Source organism: Carassius gibelio, chromosome A25 (genome assembly GCF_023724105.1).
Source record: "Carassius gibelio isolate Cgi1373 ecotype wild population from Czech Republic chromosome A25, carGib1.2-hapl.c, whole genome shotgun sequence".
Lineage (NCBI taxonomy): Eukaryota > Metazoa > Chordata > Actinopteri > Cypriniformes > Cyprinidae > Carassius > Carassius gibelio.
Genome location: NC_068395.1, coordinates 14,366,348 through 14,385,683, shown reverse-complemented (window position 1 = coordinate 14,385,683; position 19,336 = coordinate 14,366,348). Strand labels below are relative to the sequence as shown.

Here is a 19,336-nt window from a genome sequence, read left to right as displayed (position 1 = left end):
AGCAGTTTTGGTTTCATGGAGATCTACTCTTTCATCCTATCTGCCTCTCTCTATGTCTTTCCCCAAGTGGAAATCCAGCTCAGGCAACAATGTAGAAAATCCCACTCCTCTGCTTAGCACAGATGCTTTTGGCTATACTTTTCCAGTTGGCTTGTTTAAGACAGCTCACAGATTACCATGGCCTTATCCTAAAGCTCACCAATGTATAGTTGCTGATTCCAAGTGGAAATTGATTTAGAAGTTCTCTCTAAACCTCTGTTTTGTATTTCACACAAAAATGTAGGATTTTGAAGATGTTTAATTTTAGGTTAATGTACTGCTTGTTAATTTTTTGTGAATTTGTTTGCTTTACTTTTCTGGATTCCAACTGTGAAGAGACTATTAGTGCTTGAAGTATTTATGCAACTTTGTAGCTTTTGTGATTTGAGACATTAATATTCAGACGCTTACAAGCTTTGAAGGTTTACACATAATTCAGAATTTGGACGCAGTCAGGCAGTGGATTTCTTTGACATTAGTTAGTCCAAATTCATGCTGCAAATTACATTGTCTACACCTCTCATACATGATTTCTTGTTTGATACCCAAGTTGTTCATTTCATGGAAAATTTGCTCTTAAACCCCTTTTTATTTTCCCACTGGCAGCTTTTTTTTGTTGTGCCTGAAAAGACTTGATTTGCTCACAATGGTCTTGTTGCATCCTTCGCTCACCGGTCTTGTCTAACTGCATGCTTTTTTTTGTTTGTTTGTTTCTTCTGCATCACCATGGCTCCTTTTCCCACCCTTTTTGTGTTTTACCCACAATCGTTGTGACCCATGCCTGTATATATCGATGTGTTCTGCTCTGATTCTCACCTTCTCCTAAAGCCCATCCGAAAATTCTGTGTCCCACCACAGTCCACTGAGCTGCTCTTGTCCTCCAGCTCTAGTATCACAGACTCCCTAAAACCAAACTCAGATCAAAACGAGTCAAAAACCCCAACTTCTAACTCCCTAACACCATATTCTATATTGGAGTCTCTCTTTCCCTACCAAAAGACCCAAACTCTTCCAGCCAAACCCAAAGACAAACGCTTACAATCCGCCCGATCAAACCCCCTACCTGAATCTGAGCCCGAACAAATTTTAACAGCCAAGTCAGAACCTTCAACTCCATGTCAGCCTCAAGTGCCCTGTATACCGGAGAGCCCACTGGTGCGGCGGGCAACCCCAGCATCCATCATACCCCCTCAACTCTCAGTCCCCTTTAGGCCTGTTGTCCCTCTTTCCCCTATCCGTCTACATCACTTCCACCCTGTGCCCTGCTCTGACCACACCACCAAATCTATCCCCACCATACAGGTGACCCCCCACCCCTCTCCAAGGGGCAGCCCTATCCCCACTCCCAAAGGAACGCCCGTGCACACGCCTAAGGACAGCCCCACAGGGACGCCGACCCCGACGCCACCCCCCAGCCCCTCCATCGGGGGAATGCCCTGGAAGACACGCCTCAACTCCATCAAGAACAGCTTCCTGGGCTCGCCGCGCTTTCACCGGAGGAAACTGCAAGGTATTGTGCCAAATTAGTGGAGACAGTAAACAACCTACAATTCATCCATCGATGCATTCGCCAAACCACTTGTCCTATGTAGGGTCGTGGAGATGTTGGAGCATATCCCAGCATCTCGGGCCCAAACTCTGGACGGATGTCTCCATGAAATCAAATTTACTGTTGTGTGGCATTTAATCCATGTCTGTTAGCTTTGAGGCAAATCTAGGTACTATGGTACTCACTATGGTCAAGAATAATGCATTTAAAGTGTGCACTTTCTCTTTTTGGGAAAACCAGTGAGCCAACAATGTTGATGATGTCATCTTGACGTATAGCAGGGGTTCCAGGAGTATAGTTGCTCAACTTTTGGCTTAAACATGTAACTTCAAAAATTAACCCAAAAATTGGGTTAGTTGACTAGTGAAGTGGGTTGAAACCACCCAGCATTTTTAAGAGTGCAGGTGTATTTGGTTTGGGTCGGAACTAAACTCTGCAGGAAAGTGGACTTCAAGGGCCAGAGTTGAAAACCTAAGTCTGTAGATTCTTGTCCAATTAAAGGCTGTAGACCAGGGTTGTCCAATCATGTTCATGGATGGCCAACGTCCTGGAGAGTTCAATTCCAAAACACTTACCTGGAAGTTGTTAGTGGCTGCATCTGAAAACTGAAAAATGCTGCCTTCAGAGGACGCATTCCAAGGTAGGAAGACATCGAGGCACGTCTGAATCCATGTTATTGTCAGTTCCTGTCTCCTGAGATGCCTTCATCTGGCCGATTTTTGAAGGCAGCATAGATGTATCCTTCGCTCCCTTTGATATCCAACAATCCTGTGCGTTCCATTCTTTGACAGTTAAGCCAAAAGATAAAGATGGTGTCCAAAAGGTTGTGGTTGTTGGTAAGTTTGTGTGTAAATGTACGTTTTTGATCAACATTACCACTTTTGATGTCATTTCTAGCGAGACATCTATATTGCAGTAATGAAATATCCACTCAGTTATCACCAAAGCTCTATATATTTTGCTGTAGATCATTAAACCATTACTTTGCCTGTCCAAAATCAGTTTCATGAGGTGCCTTCATGCAAAAATGCTGCCTAAAAAGTAATTGCCTGATATGGCAGCGAGGCAGCAAGTCAGCTGCCTAAGTTTTCGGATGCAGCCAGTGAGTCTAAAGACCAGGATTAGTTGGTACAGGTATGTTTAATTAGTGTTTGACAGTGGCCCACCAGGAACAGGTTTGGGCACTGGTCTAGAATGAAAATGGCTCTGTCTCTTAAAGCCCCCAATACACTCACAGCAAAGTGGTTTTTTGTTCTTCGCTTAGGGGGAAAAAGAGGTTTGAGCTATCTTCGCAGTGATATACTATTAACAATCATCCAGACGCTGGCCACACTGCTGTGAGCAGTGTTTAGATGAGTATATAAGAGCAAACATACGTGTTATGTAATTGCCAGTTACCAATGGTAGCTCGACAGTCTTCCTGGAAAGTTCTCTTTGACAATCTGTTTCAAACTTCCACAATGAACACCAAACAAACTTCATTTTGGCCTGATTTTGTTTGAGATTATTCTTCGGTTTCACTTGAAGTATGTTGGAGTCTTAATTCTAAATACAACCTAGAAATAGAAAACTGTCATGTATTCTGGTTTTGTCAGGCTGCAACATAAACTGAAGACTACTGGCTGTTTAAAAACCTGTCCCAAATCCCTGTTGGACTTTTCTTGTGCCTCAACCTTGTGGGCAAAGAAAAAAATGAATTCCCCTTAACCTGTTTCATGGGGTGTTTAAATAAACTTGGTTTACGATTAGCTGAGTAATAAGTCACAAACACCTGGAATTGTTTGGGTGGCCAACAAAGAGATGATTTTGACTAGATCTTCTAAAATCCCTCTTAAAGTAGTCACTCTACATTGAGTCATTACAGGCCTGAAATAAAGCTCTTCCTCCAGTTTGACTGGATCTGTTTCATGGCTTGTTGTGGCTAAATGCTCTCATTTACATACTGACTGTTAACTAATTTTAAGCCTGCTACCATGGTTACCACTTCACATTGTTTTAGTAGCATCAGTTTGCATTTCTTAATACCTTCTCCTGCATGTGACCCTTAATGATCCAGTATTATTTATTTTCATCCCAAGCCAAATGGGCAACCTGTGACAAATACTCTGTGACAAATGCCACTATAGGCACTATTTATTTCTGTCCTACATGCTGGGATGTTGAATTAGATAAATCATTTTAAAGTGATACACACCTTTGACGAATTACTAAAACGGAATCTGCTAAGATCCTTGCTTTATTCTGAACAGTTCCCACTCAAGAGGAGATGTCCAGCCTCACGCCAGAGTCTTCCCCGGAGTGAGTACACACTTTCTTATAGCATGTTATGGATTACCATTTATTATACTTATTTTCAGGAGCTTTGTGAACCTTTTTCATAAAAGAGAGAGAGAGAGAATTGTTTTTTTGTTTAGTTTTTTTCCTGTGCAAGATAAAATGTCTTGGTCTGCTATGCTTTTGACTGAATTAATGAATCGTTTTTATTTATTTTTATGTAGAGAGCAGTAAAGGGATATTAATAATATTTATAATGACCGCATTGGTAGAATTATTGGATCACTTACTGTACTTCTGGGAATTGTATTTATTTATTTGTTTTGCTAAACATAATCAGAATCGGTCTAGTGTACTTTTAAATAAAATTCTGATGTAAAGTATTTTTACATTTTATTTACTCCCTTTATTTACCTGGGAGGTCCCTACAGTACAGGTGATTTCAGGCTTTATTATCATTATTGGGACGTTTGGCTTATATAAAAATGCCATAATGCGTTTTCAGCTTACCATTAAATCAGTTTTGTGCTGGAAACACCGCAACATGCAACCGCCAAAAAGCATACGAATAGCAGACCTTGAACAATACTTACCCGACAACAGTGCTGATGTGAAACCCCTGAGCACTTCAGAAATCATTGTGAGTTATGTTTGCTTCTGTTAAACCATTTAGGCTTTTTTTTCCCCAGTCTAATGGAAGCTCAGTCGTATCTTTCTCCCACTGAGGCGGGTTTCAGCACACAGCAGACAGCAGTCACAAACTCTCTCCCCCACACGGAGTGATGCCTCATCCTCTTTTGTTTTCTGTTTTGTCTTCCATAACTTATCCTCCTCTCTCTCGCTTTCCACGCCAGCTGGATAAGCCGCAGCTCTCTCTGCTTTCTTTTGTCATCCTCTGCCATAAATCAGTTTCTGGAAGTTGCGAGCGACTGTGCTTTGTTGATACACAACAGCGGCGGACTGAAGCTTTTTAGAGCTAGAACGATGTTCAGACAGACGGTTATTCCTTTGTATGTTAAAATGAGACCAAATTACATCTGCTAGTTTAAACACCAGGGGTTTTGCTTGATTTTTCCATAAACAGAGATGCTGTAATTTTTAGAGACCTACTGTTTCAAAAATACATCAGTTTAATAATAATAAATATATATTTTAACAAAATATGACTGCAACTTATACTCTGAATTTATTTACAAGTATTTCCTTGCAATGCAAAGTCAGTATGTTCAGTGATATACATATATCAATATTCAAAACAAATTACAAAATATTCCAAAATAGTGTCTCTTGACAAAATGGAATTCAATTTAATAAAAAATAGAAATGAAAACATTTTGTGAAATTATAAATTTCTAGACTGTCACTAGATCAAAAGTAATGCATCCTTGCTGAATGAATGTATTAAATTATTGCAAAAAAATAAATAAAAATAAACTGATATGAACATTTATAAATCTGTATATTCAAATATATAACATAATATAAATTATTGAAAGCTGATATAAACAATTATAAATATGTATATGCAAATATACAAATTTTGATTAAAATACATGTAAAAATTGTGATTATTTATTCAGATTTATAAATGTGAATTATTACAAATGTACAATTGGGATATTTTTGTTCACAGTTCTCAAAAAAGTCTTGTGTGTAAATGTTTAAGCACGGCAACATCAGTGTTTCCCATGCATAAGCTTCTAAATTGCAACCCGCCCAGGAAGATAAAATTAAAATGAACAAATATCTGTATTTTCTGCCCCTGAAACTGATGTTGCACTGAATCCAACGATGCAGTCTGGATCATTCCAGAAATATTCAAACTTGCGAAATACATCTTTTAGAAATTTTACAGAAACGCAAAAGTGAGTGTTACTGATTTATTCAGAGTCCATTTATTAAATTATAGATACATTTTCCAAACTATTCTTCATCATTGCCAAATTAACTGATGGTCAGTGCGACAGTGCGTTGAGATCCAAACCTGGCAAGTCTTCTGAAACTGACATCATAACACATTACGCAGTCATGTTTTGGATTTTATAACCAGTGACTTCCTTTAATTCATTTTAGGTAAAAAAAAATAATAAAAATAAATACATTTGTACAAACATAGCTGTGAGACAAGAGCACCTTAATTAGATTTTTGCCACAGCCATCAATATGACCTCATGCAAAGTTCATGTTAATTTGTAGACCCTCTGCTGTGCCGTTCTTTCACAAACTCTCTTTTATGAATTATTCAGGATCAATTTATTTTGCATAAGCGCCATAGGATCTGAGCTCTGATAAGGACTGATCTTGTATCCCCTGAAGACTTCATGAAAAGTTAATGTTGCATATTTCTCCCGCCCTGCAGACTTGCCAAAAAATCTTGGTTTGGTAACTTCATCAACCTGGAGAAAGAGGAGCAGATCTTCGTGGTTATTAGGGACAAGCCACTGAGCTCTATAAAAGCAGACATCGTCCACGCCTTTCTCTCGGTAAGCAATCTCTTTTACATGTCTCCAATCCTGTGGCATTCCTCCGTTGTAAACGACAGCTATGAATATTTGAATACATGCTTCTGCGTTCTCTCTATCAGATTGAAAGACTTTGCTCGTCGCGCCGGTTTTGATAGACTTGGCCGGAAGCCTGTGTTTTTACATTTGCAAATACCTTTCTGATTTGTTTCAATTCTGTAAAATGCAAGTCTGTGATGTTTCCATCCTCCCCGTGGCTGCCTCTTTCAATCGAGGTCAATGGAAATCAACGCAGGGAAGGGAATCATTAGCATTTAGATGTTGTGCCTCAAGAGGTTTGTGCAGGAGGCGAAAGAGTTTACTCTACCGTTTAGACCTGCAAGTGGTTTAAAAATGCGCTTAAAACGTTGATTTGTCACGGTAAGCGACATTTTCCTACACAAAAGTTCATTTCTGCACAATTTTGCGGGGGAAAAGTCCATTGTCAATAGAGTAGCAGTACTGGGTAAATTGTTGCCTGTTACTGATTCGACTGATACGTGATAAAAAAACTGTAGTTAGGAATGTAACATAATTGGACTACTTTTGGATTACTTTTAGATTACTTTTGACCTAACCCGTTTATCGCATTGATTTAAATAGCATTATGTTGTACAATATTGATATAAAAAAAAGATACAAAGAGAAAGAAAATAATATATTATATCTAAAATATTTTATTTGTTTACATGCGTGTCATGTGACCATTCACCTGCATCAGAGGACCGTGAACATGCAAATGTGTTACTTAATTATTTTTACCTTGTTACCATAAAATCATAGGGGGTACTTGCTATTGTGTGAATAAAATATTATTGTGTAATCAAATCAACAACAACAACAACAAAAAACTGTAGTTTGATAAGTATTTTCAAATGTAATTTAATTACAAGTACTTCAAATACTTTGGAATCTGATTACATAATCAACATTACATGTAATCAGTTACTAGCCAGCGCTGGTAGCGATGTGTATAGCAACTCAAACAGCTTTCTTTGGGTCAACGCAGCAAATTCTCTCGACCAATATGATCTTTTTGAAATCTGCAAGTGGAAACATGAAATTCCCAAGACTTTCCTATTGAAATCACTTGAATTTGCATATAAAATTCATCCAAACAATGGTAAATAAAGAAATGTAAGTGATTTTTTTTCTAGCATAAAACATCCATTCGCAAAAGCTTAGTGAAACTCAGAACTCACTTTTAAATAAAGCAGCTTTTTGTGGGTCAACATGGCAAACTCCCATGCTGCTTTGAATCTGATGCGAAGTCTGCAAAATCTGAAATTCCAGAAGACCTAGATTCCTATTGAAACGACTGGATTTCGCCTGGAAAAATTCACCAAATAACCATACATGTAACCGCACCTTAATAAACAGCCACGCTTTTTCCATTTGTCTCCATTGATGTTCCTCATAGCTGCTTCCAAATAAGTACCGTATTTTTCGGACTATAAGTCGCACCTGAGTATAAGTCGCATCAGTCCAAAATTATGTCATGATGAGGAAAAAAAACATATATAAGTCGCACTGGACTATAAGTCGCATTTATTTAGAACCAAGAGAAAGCATTACCGTCTACAGCCGCGAGAGGGCGCTCTATGTTTTCAGTGTAGACTACAGGAGCACTGAGCAGCTTAGAGCGCCCTCTGGCGGCTGGAGACAGTAATGTTTTCTCTTGGATCATTTCTCTTGGTTCATTTCTCTCGGTTCATTTCAAATTAATTTTGATAAATAAGTCGCACCTGACTATAAGTCGCAGGACCAGCCAAACTATGAAAAAAGTGCGACTTATAGTCCGCAAAATATGGTAACAATGAACTGATCCTTGCCTTCCTCAGATACCCAGCCTCAGTCACAGCGTTGTCTCGCAGACAAGTTTTCGGGCTGAGTATAAATCCACTGCTGGCCCCACCGTCTTCCAGAAGCCTGTTAAGTTCCAGGTCGACATTACGTACACCGAGAGCACTGCGGCCACCAAGGAGAACGGCATCTATTCAGTCACCTTCACTCTGCTCTCAGGTAACCACAATCAAACGCGCTGCTAACTATATATATATATAGCAATCTTTTCTTCTTAGCTTTTTTCTTCACTCTCAGACTCACCAATCATAAGATACATGTATATGTTCGGATTAATTCGGATTAAATCATTTATGTGGTTTCGGTTGTTTTTTTTTTATTTATTATAAATTTATGAAAAATATAACAGATGAGTCATGTTTTGTTTGTGAAAACGTTTGTTTTGACATTGCCATCGCCTTGAGGAAACTTAATGGGCAAATAGATTTTTGCAGATATGTGATTATGAACATCTCTGACAGTCTTACTCTTAGTCTTGGCAGGAATTGTATTTGTGTCCTCTAAGGAACAGTGCTCACAAATATCTCCATTCAAGTCTAAGACCGAGCCAAATAGCCTTTTACACACTTATTATCCCATCAGTACATTCCAGATCACAATAACAACATAAGATAAATAGGACGCCTAAAAATGCATTCATATTTCGTCTAATGCATCATTCTCCCTTATTTTCGGCCATTAATATCCATTACGTCTCCAGATGATAGCGCCAGCAGCAGCTCGTATCCGCTACAGCACGCAGGATGTTAAATAATGTCATTGTCCACCTAACAGAGAGAAGAAAGACTGCAAGATACAAGTAGTTTCACAATAAATTAACTAAAAGGCTCCAATTGTTTTGTGTGTGGAGCGTTTCTCACTAGAAAGCAAACCAAGTGCATGAGTAGTCGATTATTTGTTTTAAGGAAACTCCGTTCTAACGGTTTCAAAATGTCAACAGGGTTGACATGTGACCTGTTACACTGTATTGTAGGTCCAAGCCGGCGTTTCAAGCGGGTGGTAGAAACGATTCAGGCGCAGTTGTTAAGCACACACGACCAGTCGGGAGTCCAGCAGCTGTCTGGTGAGTATAAATCCCCCCATCCCTTCCCCGACTCCGTCCCGAACCCCCCCGATCCCTCTCATGCCTGTTTATACCCCTCCTCCATCATGCATGTCCCTCGTCCACAGCACACCACAACACAGCATCACAGTATTCTCCACATGATCCCACCCTAAAGCAATCCCCCTTCAGACACTAGAAAAGATGGGGAGTTTTCCAGTTCGTGGTGAATCCCTTCGGCCACACCGCTGCTCCCATTTCTCAGACGCCATTAAAGGGAGATTTCCCCAACAGCTCTCCAAATGTGGGTACCTCAGCTTCATGATTTCTTGTTTTGAGAGACGGTGTCTTTGTTGGATGACTGATCTGGGCTGGTTATGTAAAGGTTCCTGCTACCGTTTTAGGTCAGGATAGCCCTAAAAGTGAAATCCTGCTGTCTCACCATCAATTATTTTGCTAAACCAATCAGATCACAGAAGATACAAATCAGGGGCATCATTATAAAATACCAAGTTTTGGGAAATTCTTTCTTCTGTACATGTCCTCTGTTTCCTTGGACTATCCAGAGCTTCAAAGATGAACGTCTGATTTTATTAATTTATTTTTTCAGAGGAGAAAAAAAAAGAAAAGGCACTTTTCCATCTTATTCTCCATCCCCCCTTGAACATCCTCTCTTCTTGACACATGATAACAGCTCCACATAGTGGTCCGTTAGGTGAGCAACAGCATTTAATAGACAAAACCAATGCATATAACCCAACTTTTGAGTTTTTCAAATGCACACCAATGCAGATTGTTTCAGTAACTACTGGTAATGGATCTCCACAGACAGTATTTGAGGCAAAAATGAAAGAAAAAGTTAAGGTTTTATTTTAGAAATGTCATGCCTTTCATTCAATCTGAGGAAGAAATTAGTGTCTGCTTCGTTTCTAATGGTTCTTGATGATGGGACATAGTTTTTGCTGCTCAGTTATTATGACTTATTATTGGTTCAGTTATTATTAATTATAAATGCAATAAAAAAACAATGATTCTTTGATTAATTAAAAGTTCAAAAGAACATTTATTTGAAATATAACATTATTCATGTCTTTATGGTCTATTTTTCTTTTTCAGTTCAATAAAAGATGATGCATTTTCTAAAATAAAAATATATGTAATCATTTATTATTCTTTTTATAAATAATGAAAACCTGAGATGATAAGAAATGTTTCTTAAGTAATAAATCAGCATGTTAGAAGGATCATGTAACAATGAAGATTGGAGTAATGACTAATGATATATATATATATATATATATATATATATATATATATATATATATATATATATATATATATTGAAACATTAATGCATATATATATATATATATATATATATATATATATATATATATATATGCATTAATGTTTCAATATTACATTTTAAAGTGTATTATTCCACTAATTAAACTTTTTAATCAAACTGTTTCGCTCATGATACTATTTATTTAATGGAAAATATAGTTTAAAAAAAACAAAATATATTAATTTTTGCCAATGCTATTTCGGACCCTCCTGTATATGCACACGTATTAGTAACTACTTCCAGTGTTTATCAAGTAGCATTTAATAATGAGAGTGTCAAGTGTTTGTTGCTGCCAGTTTGTGGAGGTTTCACGGTGTGTTGGGTAACAGAAAGAAATCCCAGACCATCTGAAGAAAATAGATCCTTGCTTTTGCTCCTCCTGTCGTCCTTCTCTTTTCCCACCCCACTTTCTTTCACTGTCTTTCTTTCTCCTTTGCTCTCAGCTCGTCACATTCATTCACTCTGTGTCTCATTCAGGACTGTATGACTCACTACTGCACTGCAGATGAATGGCACACACACACTGCAGTCAGAATACACTCACCGCTCCAGAAATAAACACTTCGATTGCCCATTTAGTTGTGTTATTTTGTGTAGGTGGTTGTGGTTTTCTATGTGTATGCAAATACCTAGCCTCCTAATGTCCTTTAGTTTCGTGTAAAGTATCTTTATTCCAAACAAGTATAATTATCCGCATAAACTCATCTAATAACCAACCAACCAAAGCCTTCTTGCCTTTAATGTAGTCTAGATGAAGACATCTGGCCCCATGCTTGTTAATTGGAAATTGCTCATTTGCTTCAAATAATGCTTCATCATAACAAGCAAGATGAAGAACCTACACAGCGAATCTAATGAGCTAATGCGCTGATCCAATTTATAAACCAAAAAACATTTTTTTTTTTTTTAGGCTGCGCTATTTGTGATAGTTTTGTCTGCTGTCATTACGCATGTTTCTCTCTCACAGAGAACTCTCAGTGTGTTGCGGAAACTGCCAAAGTATTAAAGTCAAGATTTTTAAGGTGTTACTGTGTTAAATACACCAATCTTGTGGCACAATAACAGTGGCCCAGAGAGTGTTAAGACACTTGAGTCACACTTAAAGATGTCATTGCTTTAGATACCTAATGAGAATTTGCTGAAAACGCGCACACCCTCAAGCCATCCAAGACGTAGATGAGTTTGTTTCTTCATCAGATTGTAGGAATGTAGCATAGCATCACTTGCTCACTAATGGATCCTCTGCAGTGAATGGGTGCCGTCAGAATGAGAGTCCAAACAGCTGATAAGAACATCACAATAATCCTCAAGTAATCCACACCACTCCAGTCCATCAGTTAATGTCTTGTGAAGTGAAAACCTGGACGTCTATAAGAAACAAATCTGCAATTAAGTCATTTTTCAACTTCAAACCATTGTTTCTGGGTAAAATATGCGTTCATAATCCATAATATTGTTTTCTCCAGTGAAAAAGTCATGTAATCTGAATCAGGAGAGAAATATGCACAGATCAATCATTAACCAGAACAGTCCAAAACAGTTCTAAACCAATATTTGAGTGGATTTTGATGTGAGAGACAACAGGAGATGGACTTTATCATTGGAGGAAGCATTATTATGGATTATGGATTATGGTCTCTTATTTTGAGAATAGATTTGTTTTTTACAAACATATACAGTAGCTTTTCTCTTCACAAGCCATTAACTGATGGACTGGAGTGGTGTGGATTGCTTGAGGATTATTGTGATGTTTTTATCAGCTGTTTGGACTCTCATTCTGACGGCACCCATTCACTGCAGAGGATCCATTGATGAAACAGTGATGTATTGCTACATTTCTCCAGATCTGATTCAATGTACAAAGAAAATTGAAACTGAGAGTATTGATATAATTAACCATGATTCATTTTGGAATTAATTTGATTATTTAAAAACATTTATAATTATTTATTTATTAGTTCAAGTACTTTTAAGTCATCATATGGCCCGCTTGGAAGTCTACTGAGCCCCCTGTCAAAGAACCACTAGTTTAATGCACGTATGTTTATTTTAGGGATAGTTCACACAAAATAAAGATTCTAACATCATACACTCACATTTTTCCAAACCCATATGACTTTGTTCTGCAGACATAAGGGTGAAAAAAAAATGTTATGTTTGGGTGAACTAACTGGTGTCCAAAAACTTTTTGGGGCCACTAAACTACTTTATCACCCACACTGCCTTTTATTTGATCGTATATAAATCTGTGATAATCACAGCACATGTAATGATGCATGCCCTGTAGATTACATTTCACTTTAAGTGCACTCAACCACAAAAATACCCTTTCACGTGTAATGTAATTGAACCAGTGAGCGCAGCACAATGCTTTTTGGTTTAGGTTTGGTGTACACTTGGAATACAAGCTGTTAAACCGAGCACAACATAAACTGGCTGTTACCTTCTTAGTGTGTCTCTGGCTTATGAATCTGTTCTTAGTTTCTTAGTTATGTGAGTCAAACAGACAAGGCTGTGCATGTACACTAGAGGCTCTGATGTGCCCCCAAATGTCCAAATGATCCCCACATCGCTGACTGAGTTTTATGAGTTTGGAAATATCCTAAACCAAGTACACTAAAAGGTCTTTTTTTACAGTCAGAGTTAGCTCAAGGCTAGTCTTAGCCTCATATTCACAGACCGTCTGCTGCATATTCAGATAAAAACTTGCAGTTGCAAGAAAAAAAAGTCAGCATTGTGAGATAAAAAGTTGTAATTACCTTTATATATTTTTTAATCTGTGTTGGTATTATTATAATTGTTTTAAAGAAATAATTGCTACATGTTAACTCAGAATTGCGAGAAAGAGGAAAAAAGACAGACTTCTGAGTTTATATCTCGCAATTCTGAGGAAGTCCTGATGTATTTTAGATGAAGAAAGTTTCCAAAAAAAAAGAAAATCTAATAATTGCGCAGTGGTCTCTGTGTATGGACTTTGGTGAAGGAAATGTTTGTAGACATTGCAGTCTTTCATCAAAAAAATGTAATGAACATAATCATAAAAACAAGGCTGAACATAGAGAGCTTTTTATTGATATCTATGGTGTATAATTGAACTGGACAGATGAGACTTTATAGACTTATGTGACTTTTAGGAGTGAGCAGAATGACAATTAAAGGCTACATTGTACCCATGTGTGGGTTTCCTGACTGATCTACATCTCATTCTCTCTGCAGTGACAGATGTAGAGATGCCACATCGCTTCTCTCATTAATTTAGAGCTTTTTCTAATTATCTAGCCTTTCTCATGTCGGCTATATAAAGCCATGTGCCTCACCCCTACCAGGGCTAAAACCATCTTTAATGTCAACATGAAATCAAGATCAACTCTCTTTACTTACTTGATACATGTTCCTGGTTTTGTTTCAAATTATTTCTATATTATTACTCAATAAAAACATTTGTCTAAAATGGGTTGCAGATACTGTTTCATGTTGACTTTAAGGAGATTCTGCATAATTAAGGGCGTCGCCACTTGAGTGACAGGTGGATTGCCGCTGCTGTCACCGCAGTCGCGCTAGGTGGGCGTGGTTTCAGCAACCAGCTCTTGCCTCTTTGCCCATTTTTTATTATTCGGGAGTGAAGCGTTAAAATCCCTCTTCGGTCACAGACAATACATCCATGTTTTTATACAGTCTATGGTAATGCTCGAAAATAAATCTTTGCAGAAGCAAAATGGATTGCAAATGGTGTATCGCGTTGACATTAAGATGGTAGCTTTGTTTTGAAAAATGGTAGTTGGTTTGTAGTTTGTTCTCGCTGTTTGAGATGGTTGGCCATCTCATTCTAGCTGTTGGCAACCTGGGTAAGCTGGTCAACCAACTTGGTTAAGGATGTTACTGGAGAAAAAAGGGGGAAATAACATTAAAGTTAGTCAAGTTTCTGTTGGAACGTGATCGCTGGGATTTTTCTGGTCCAAAAGTGTTAATGTGGTTGACTAGCTATTGGAAACCTAGTTGAAATTGGGCCGGAAAACCAAGATAAGCATATTTTTCGGAGTCAAGGTGGTTTATCTGGTCCAGTATGGTCTACCAGTTTAGCCAGGTGCCCATCTTTTGGTAGTCCAGCTTATCAATCTAAACTACAGCTAATTATTTTGCTGTTCTCTTGCTCAACTCATTACGCATAGCACTAGCAACATTATGGTTATGTTTTCAATTTCCAGAAAAGACATCCTGGTGAAATATTGTAGCTATTGGCCAGCTTAGTCCTGACATTTCCCCTCTTTCTCTCCCTTCTCCTATCTCTCTTCCCCTTTCTGTCCACTTCTCCTCGTGTGAACCCGTTGTTCATTTCTCTATTTGTTCTCTTTTCTTCCTTTTCTTCTTGTCTGTGTACCTAGGCAGCCCATTGAGTAACTTCTTTGACGTAATTAAACAACTTTTTTCAGACGAGAAGAACGGCCACGTGCCTCTTCCACCTGGCGCGCCCAACAGACACCCACCTAACACCCGTCACCACGACCCTCAGCCTAGTGACTCTAAATGCCCAGCGGGCAATCCCAGGGACAGTGCCAAGCCGGTGGCATCCATTGGGACACAGGAGCAGCCCTAAAACGTTACGTAGCAAAATAAAAGCACTCAAAAATGAACATGCCCTTACAATTGATGGAATTTATATTTGGACAAAATTTTGTAGAATGGAATAACTGTTCAAAAACAAATTATGACACAAATCCCGACACATTTGCCCTTTCACCGTCTCTGCCATGTCGTTGTGCCAGCCCTTACCCAAACCCCTGTTGTTTCTTCCCCAGATGTTTTTATGTCTTTACTGTTTTCCTCACCTTTGTGATGGCTTGTCTTTGCTGCTAGGAATTATCCAGAAAATGTATTAAAACTCCGCCCCCCACTTCCCTGCACATCCTGAGACGGACATTTATTGACAGACGGCACTTTTCATGATGAACAAGCAGGTTACCAAGGAGAGGGACGCTTCATCCTTCCTCAAACTCTTCCCTTCCCGCTCTGTTGTCTCCAAGGACTAAATACGAATACCCAGACTTTGTTCCCACCCAACCTGCGTGCACCCCTGCCATCATCTCAGCTCCTCAACCTGTTAAAATGGTTGACCAGCCAGTGGTAACCAGCTGCACCAACAGGCTCTGTTCCAAAACGTAGTGAGCTGCCTCTAAGATACCTCTGATCAAATGATAAGACAGCCCCTTAATGCAATGCACCAAATTTAGTAAAAAATGGCGTTAAAGATGGCAAAGAAAGCACTCTTTGTGCTTTAATTAACATAAGGACTATTTTACCCAGTTTTTGTATGTTATTTATTTTGTTGTCCAATAAAGTATGGATCTGTTAGCATAGCAACATGCTAACATTAAACTCTGTTGAAATCAATTGAACATTGAGTCTCTCTTTGCAGTTGTTAGCTTAGCAACATGCAACTGATGTCAGTTGAGAATTGAGTTTCTAGTTCACAGACAGTACTTCTGGACTGTCATTTGTGTCACACAAACCGCTCTTCTGCTGGGGCTGGTGCTGGAGCTGGAGTCAATGCTCAGCACTTGTACAGAACTGGCTCACACTTCCTCTGGCAGTGAGCAGAACCCTCTCCATCACTGGCCCAGGATTTTTTTGAGTGGAAAACAGTTGGGCTCCGGCTCTGGCACCAGCCCCGGTGGAAAAGCGGTAACAGAGCTAAAGAGTGTTTCATATAAGTTGTTAGCTTGGCAATATGCTAATGGCACACTCTACTGAAATCAATGAATAATCAAGTCTGACATTTTACATCCCATTCTGACTTTTTTTTTTTTTATCGAAGAATTCAGATTTTATTTGAAAAAAGTTCAGATTTGAGAGACATAAACTCAGAATTGTGAGATGAAAACTTGTAACTCTGAGAAGAAAACCAAATTGCAAGAAAAAAAAAAGTTTTAAAAGTGGCAAATATCTTTTTGATTTTATGGCTGAAAAAAACAAAACACAATTCTGACTTTTTTTCTTGCAATTCTGAGTTTATATCTCACAATTCAGATGTTTATTCTCAGAATTTTTTGTTTCTATTTCGCAATTGCAAGTTTTAAACTCATAATACGACCTTTTCTCAAAATGCGAGTTTATATCTCACAGTTCTGACTTTTTTCAGAATTGAGTTCAAGACCAGTTTGTGAGATATAAACTCTAAATTGTGTAAAAAGTGAGAATTGTGATATCAAAAGACACAATAACCTTTTTACTTTTGACGGAAATATGCTTCCTTCATGAAGTGCGTTACTTATGAGGTTACGAATCAGGAAACCTGGTGCCTGGTGCACAATTTTTGCCTTGATTTTGCAAAGAGACTTTCTTTAAACAAAAGAGTCATAAAAGTGTGTATCATTCTTTAAACAATAAGGCAGCTTACTAGGTTTGGAACAGATTCACACTTAAAATACTAGACATAAGCACACACTCACAACTCTAGGATGTTTGCAAAAAAAATGGAAACAAACTGAGAAGGAAAAGATGAGAGAAGTTTGAGAGCTTGTCGTGGAGGATGTGGACTTTTTCAAACTGTTTCCATTTGCGCTCTCTTTTATTTATTAATGACTTTATGTTTGGAGAACATCACTTGATCTGAAATCATTGCTGCAAAAGGACTGAAACATGGATTTCAGTGAGTTTGGGACTTGGGTTGGGGTGGGGGGGAATAGTGCTGAATGAATTTATTCTAATGAATGAATCTCTGTTGTACAGATTTAACATAATTATGTACAAATAAAATGTCTAGATGTGACACTAGCTTTAGTTCGGTTGTAGAGTCAGATTTGAAATCTTGTGTTGTCTTTATTTAATTATTCTTTAACCCTTGTAATTCTCTATTTATTATGTGATGGAACCATTTGTTTCATTTAATCAATTTCAACACTGAAATGCAGTTTGATTTGTCTGTTTTATTTTAATTAATTTTTTTCCTGATCATTTCATCATGTATGCTACCAGCAGGATTGTTTTTTTTTTATATGTGTGTGTGGATATTTTTGTATTTTTCCTTCTGTTTTTATCTCTGTCTTTATTTATTGTCATCTAATTATATATGAGAACTTGAATGTTATTTATGACAATAATGTGTTTGTATCAGGGCAACACAATTTTGTTCGTTTAAAGAAACTTTCTTATGTCTTGATTTGTAAAAGTACCGTGGACTTCAGAAGAGATCAAAATATTATGTAAAAACAGATGAACCACAAAAAAATCTAATTTAACAGTAATTTAAGAATGTAGTTTAGCCTCTATGGGGAGGAAATGAACGTCTTGATATCAATGTCAGCTTCATATCATTGTTTGTGTACAATGGATGACAAAAAAAAGCTGTTTTTGGATCAGTTTTACTGTAAATATGGTATGGTGGCCTTCGGGAAGCTCAAAGGCCATTCCTGCTCTTTGCTTTTGACGTATTGCTGTGTGTATGCACGCATTTTCTTTGCATGGCTTAGGCGTAACAATTCTCAGAAATCACGCTATTTTCTCAGAACTGTTTTTCTTACAATGTTTAATGAAAAAGAAAAACACCCCCCCCCCCCCCTCCTAATTTTTGTTCTCTTCCTGGTTTCCTGTCATGGTATTTTTGTTTAGTTTTTTGTACGCTGTGAGTGAGCAACGCTCATTTGCAGTGTCTACATGGTAGGCTATCTGTTTATAAAATGCTTCCTTTTATATGTACCATGTACCTCGATCAAGAAGGTTTTGGATGTTCACGGCCCCCTGTTTACAGACAGCTTGTTTAAATGAAACAATAAAGCAATACTTGTTGTTAACTTTCCTATTTTATACAGTTATAAAGCAAAACTTAATGAAAAAAAAAAAAAAAAAAACTTAATGTCCATGCAGAGCAGGAACATGCATTTAAAGTTGTAAAATTCCCCTTGTATCATAACTGTGAGCAATTTCAAAGAGAAAAATGAAACAATAAACTCATTCAATAAATAGGATGATAGTGTGTGTTCATGTTTTTATGTTACTGAGTGGATGTGTAAATCAGTAAAACATATAGGCCTATACAAAAATACTTTGTATGCACACAGAATTGCTGACTTTTATGATTTATCCTAATTGGTGGATTGATTTAGGCTAATTAATCTGTTATGAGTTTTTTATTTTTATTTTTTTATTGTCCAGTTGTCATTGTCTTTAAAGATCTAAAACATTTAGGCTAATTAAATTCAAATAATATTATAAATATTATCAAATACATAAATGTTGTTGTATTTTGTTAATATATTTTTTTACTTTTATACTTTGAGATTCCGTTTGTGCCAGATATTAATACAACAGTTAGTCCTCGAATTTGATTGGCCGAGTACTTCCGCTTCGCGAGCGCTGACAGCCGCACTGGGACTTTTCACTGTTTGTATCACTCCGCTGCTCCATTTCGTTTTCCAAACAAATTCGACGCCTCGACACGCGATAAGGTAAGTTTTCAGGTTTTTTTTAAGTTTATGTTCTTTAGCCAGCTACAAGGCGATATTAAAATGTTTAATTAGAGTTAATATATAATTGGGCATCGCTTTTATAGCTGCGATTAATTGGGAGGGGATAATTACCTCAGACCTTGAGGAAGCAAGAACGTTCAAACTGTGAACACAGTAAACTCAGTGTATTCTATGACAATGATCGTGTAAATCAATATGTATTTTGAATGATGTTTTAATAGTTTATATTGTAGGGGTGCACGATTAATATCGGCCAGT

The 19,336-nt window shown here is 37.6% G+C and overlaps 1 protein-coding gene across 3 annotated transcripts in view; it reads left to right on the top strand.

Moving 5' to 3' along the window:
• The window catches only part of LOC127946723 (serine/threonine-protein kinase BRSK2-like), a 189,650-nt gene extending 171,073 nt beyond the window's left edge, over window positions 1-18,577 (top strand). Inside the window, exons 14-19 of one of the 3 annotated variants that reach the window (XM_052543452.1) lie at window positions 1,342-1,549; window positions 3,838-3,886; window positions 6,222-6,345; window positions 8,205-8,385; window positions 9,200-9,289; window positions 15,471-18,577. In XM_052543452.1, coding sequence (XP_052399412.1) covers window positions 1,342-1,549; window positions 3,838-3,886; window positions 6,222-6,345; window positions 8,205-8,385; window positions 9,200-9,289; window positions 15,471-15,493 — 675 coding nt within the window. In that variant the 3' untranslated portion in view covers window positions 15,494-18,577. The other 2 variants (XM_052543451.1, XM_052543453.1) reach the window with 2 other exon arrangements.
• The last annotated feature ends 759 nt before the right edge of the window (window positions 18,578-19,336 follow it).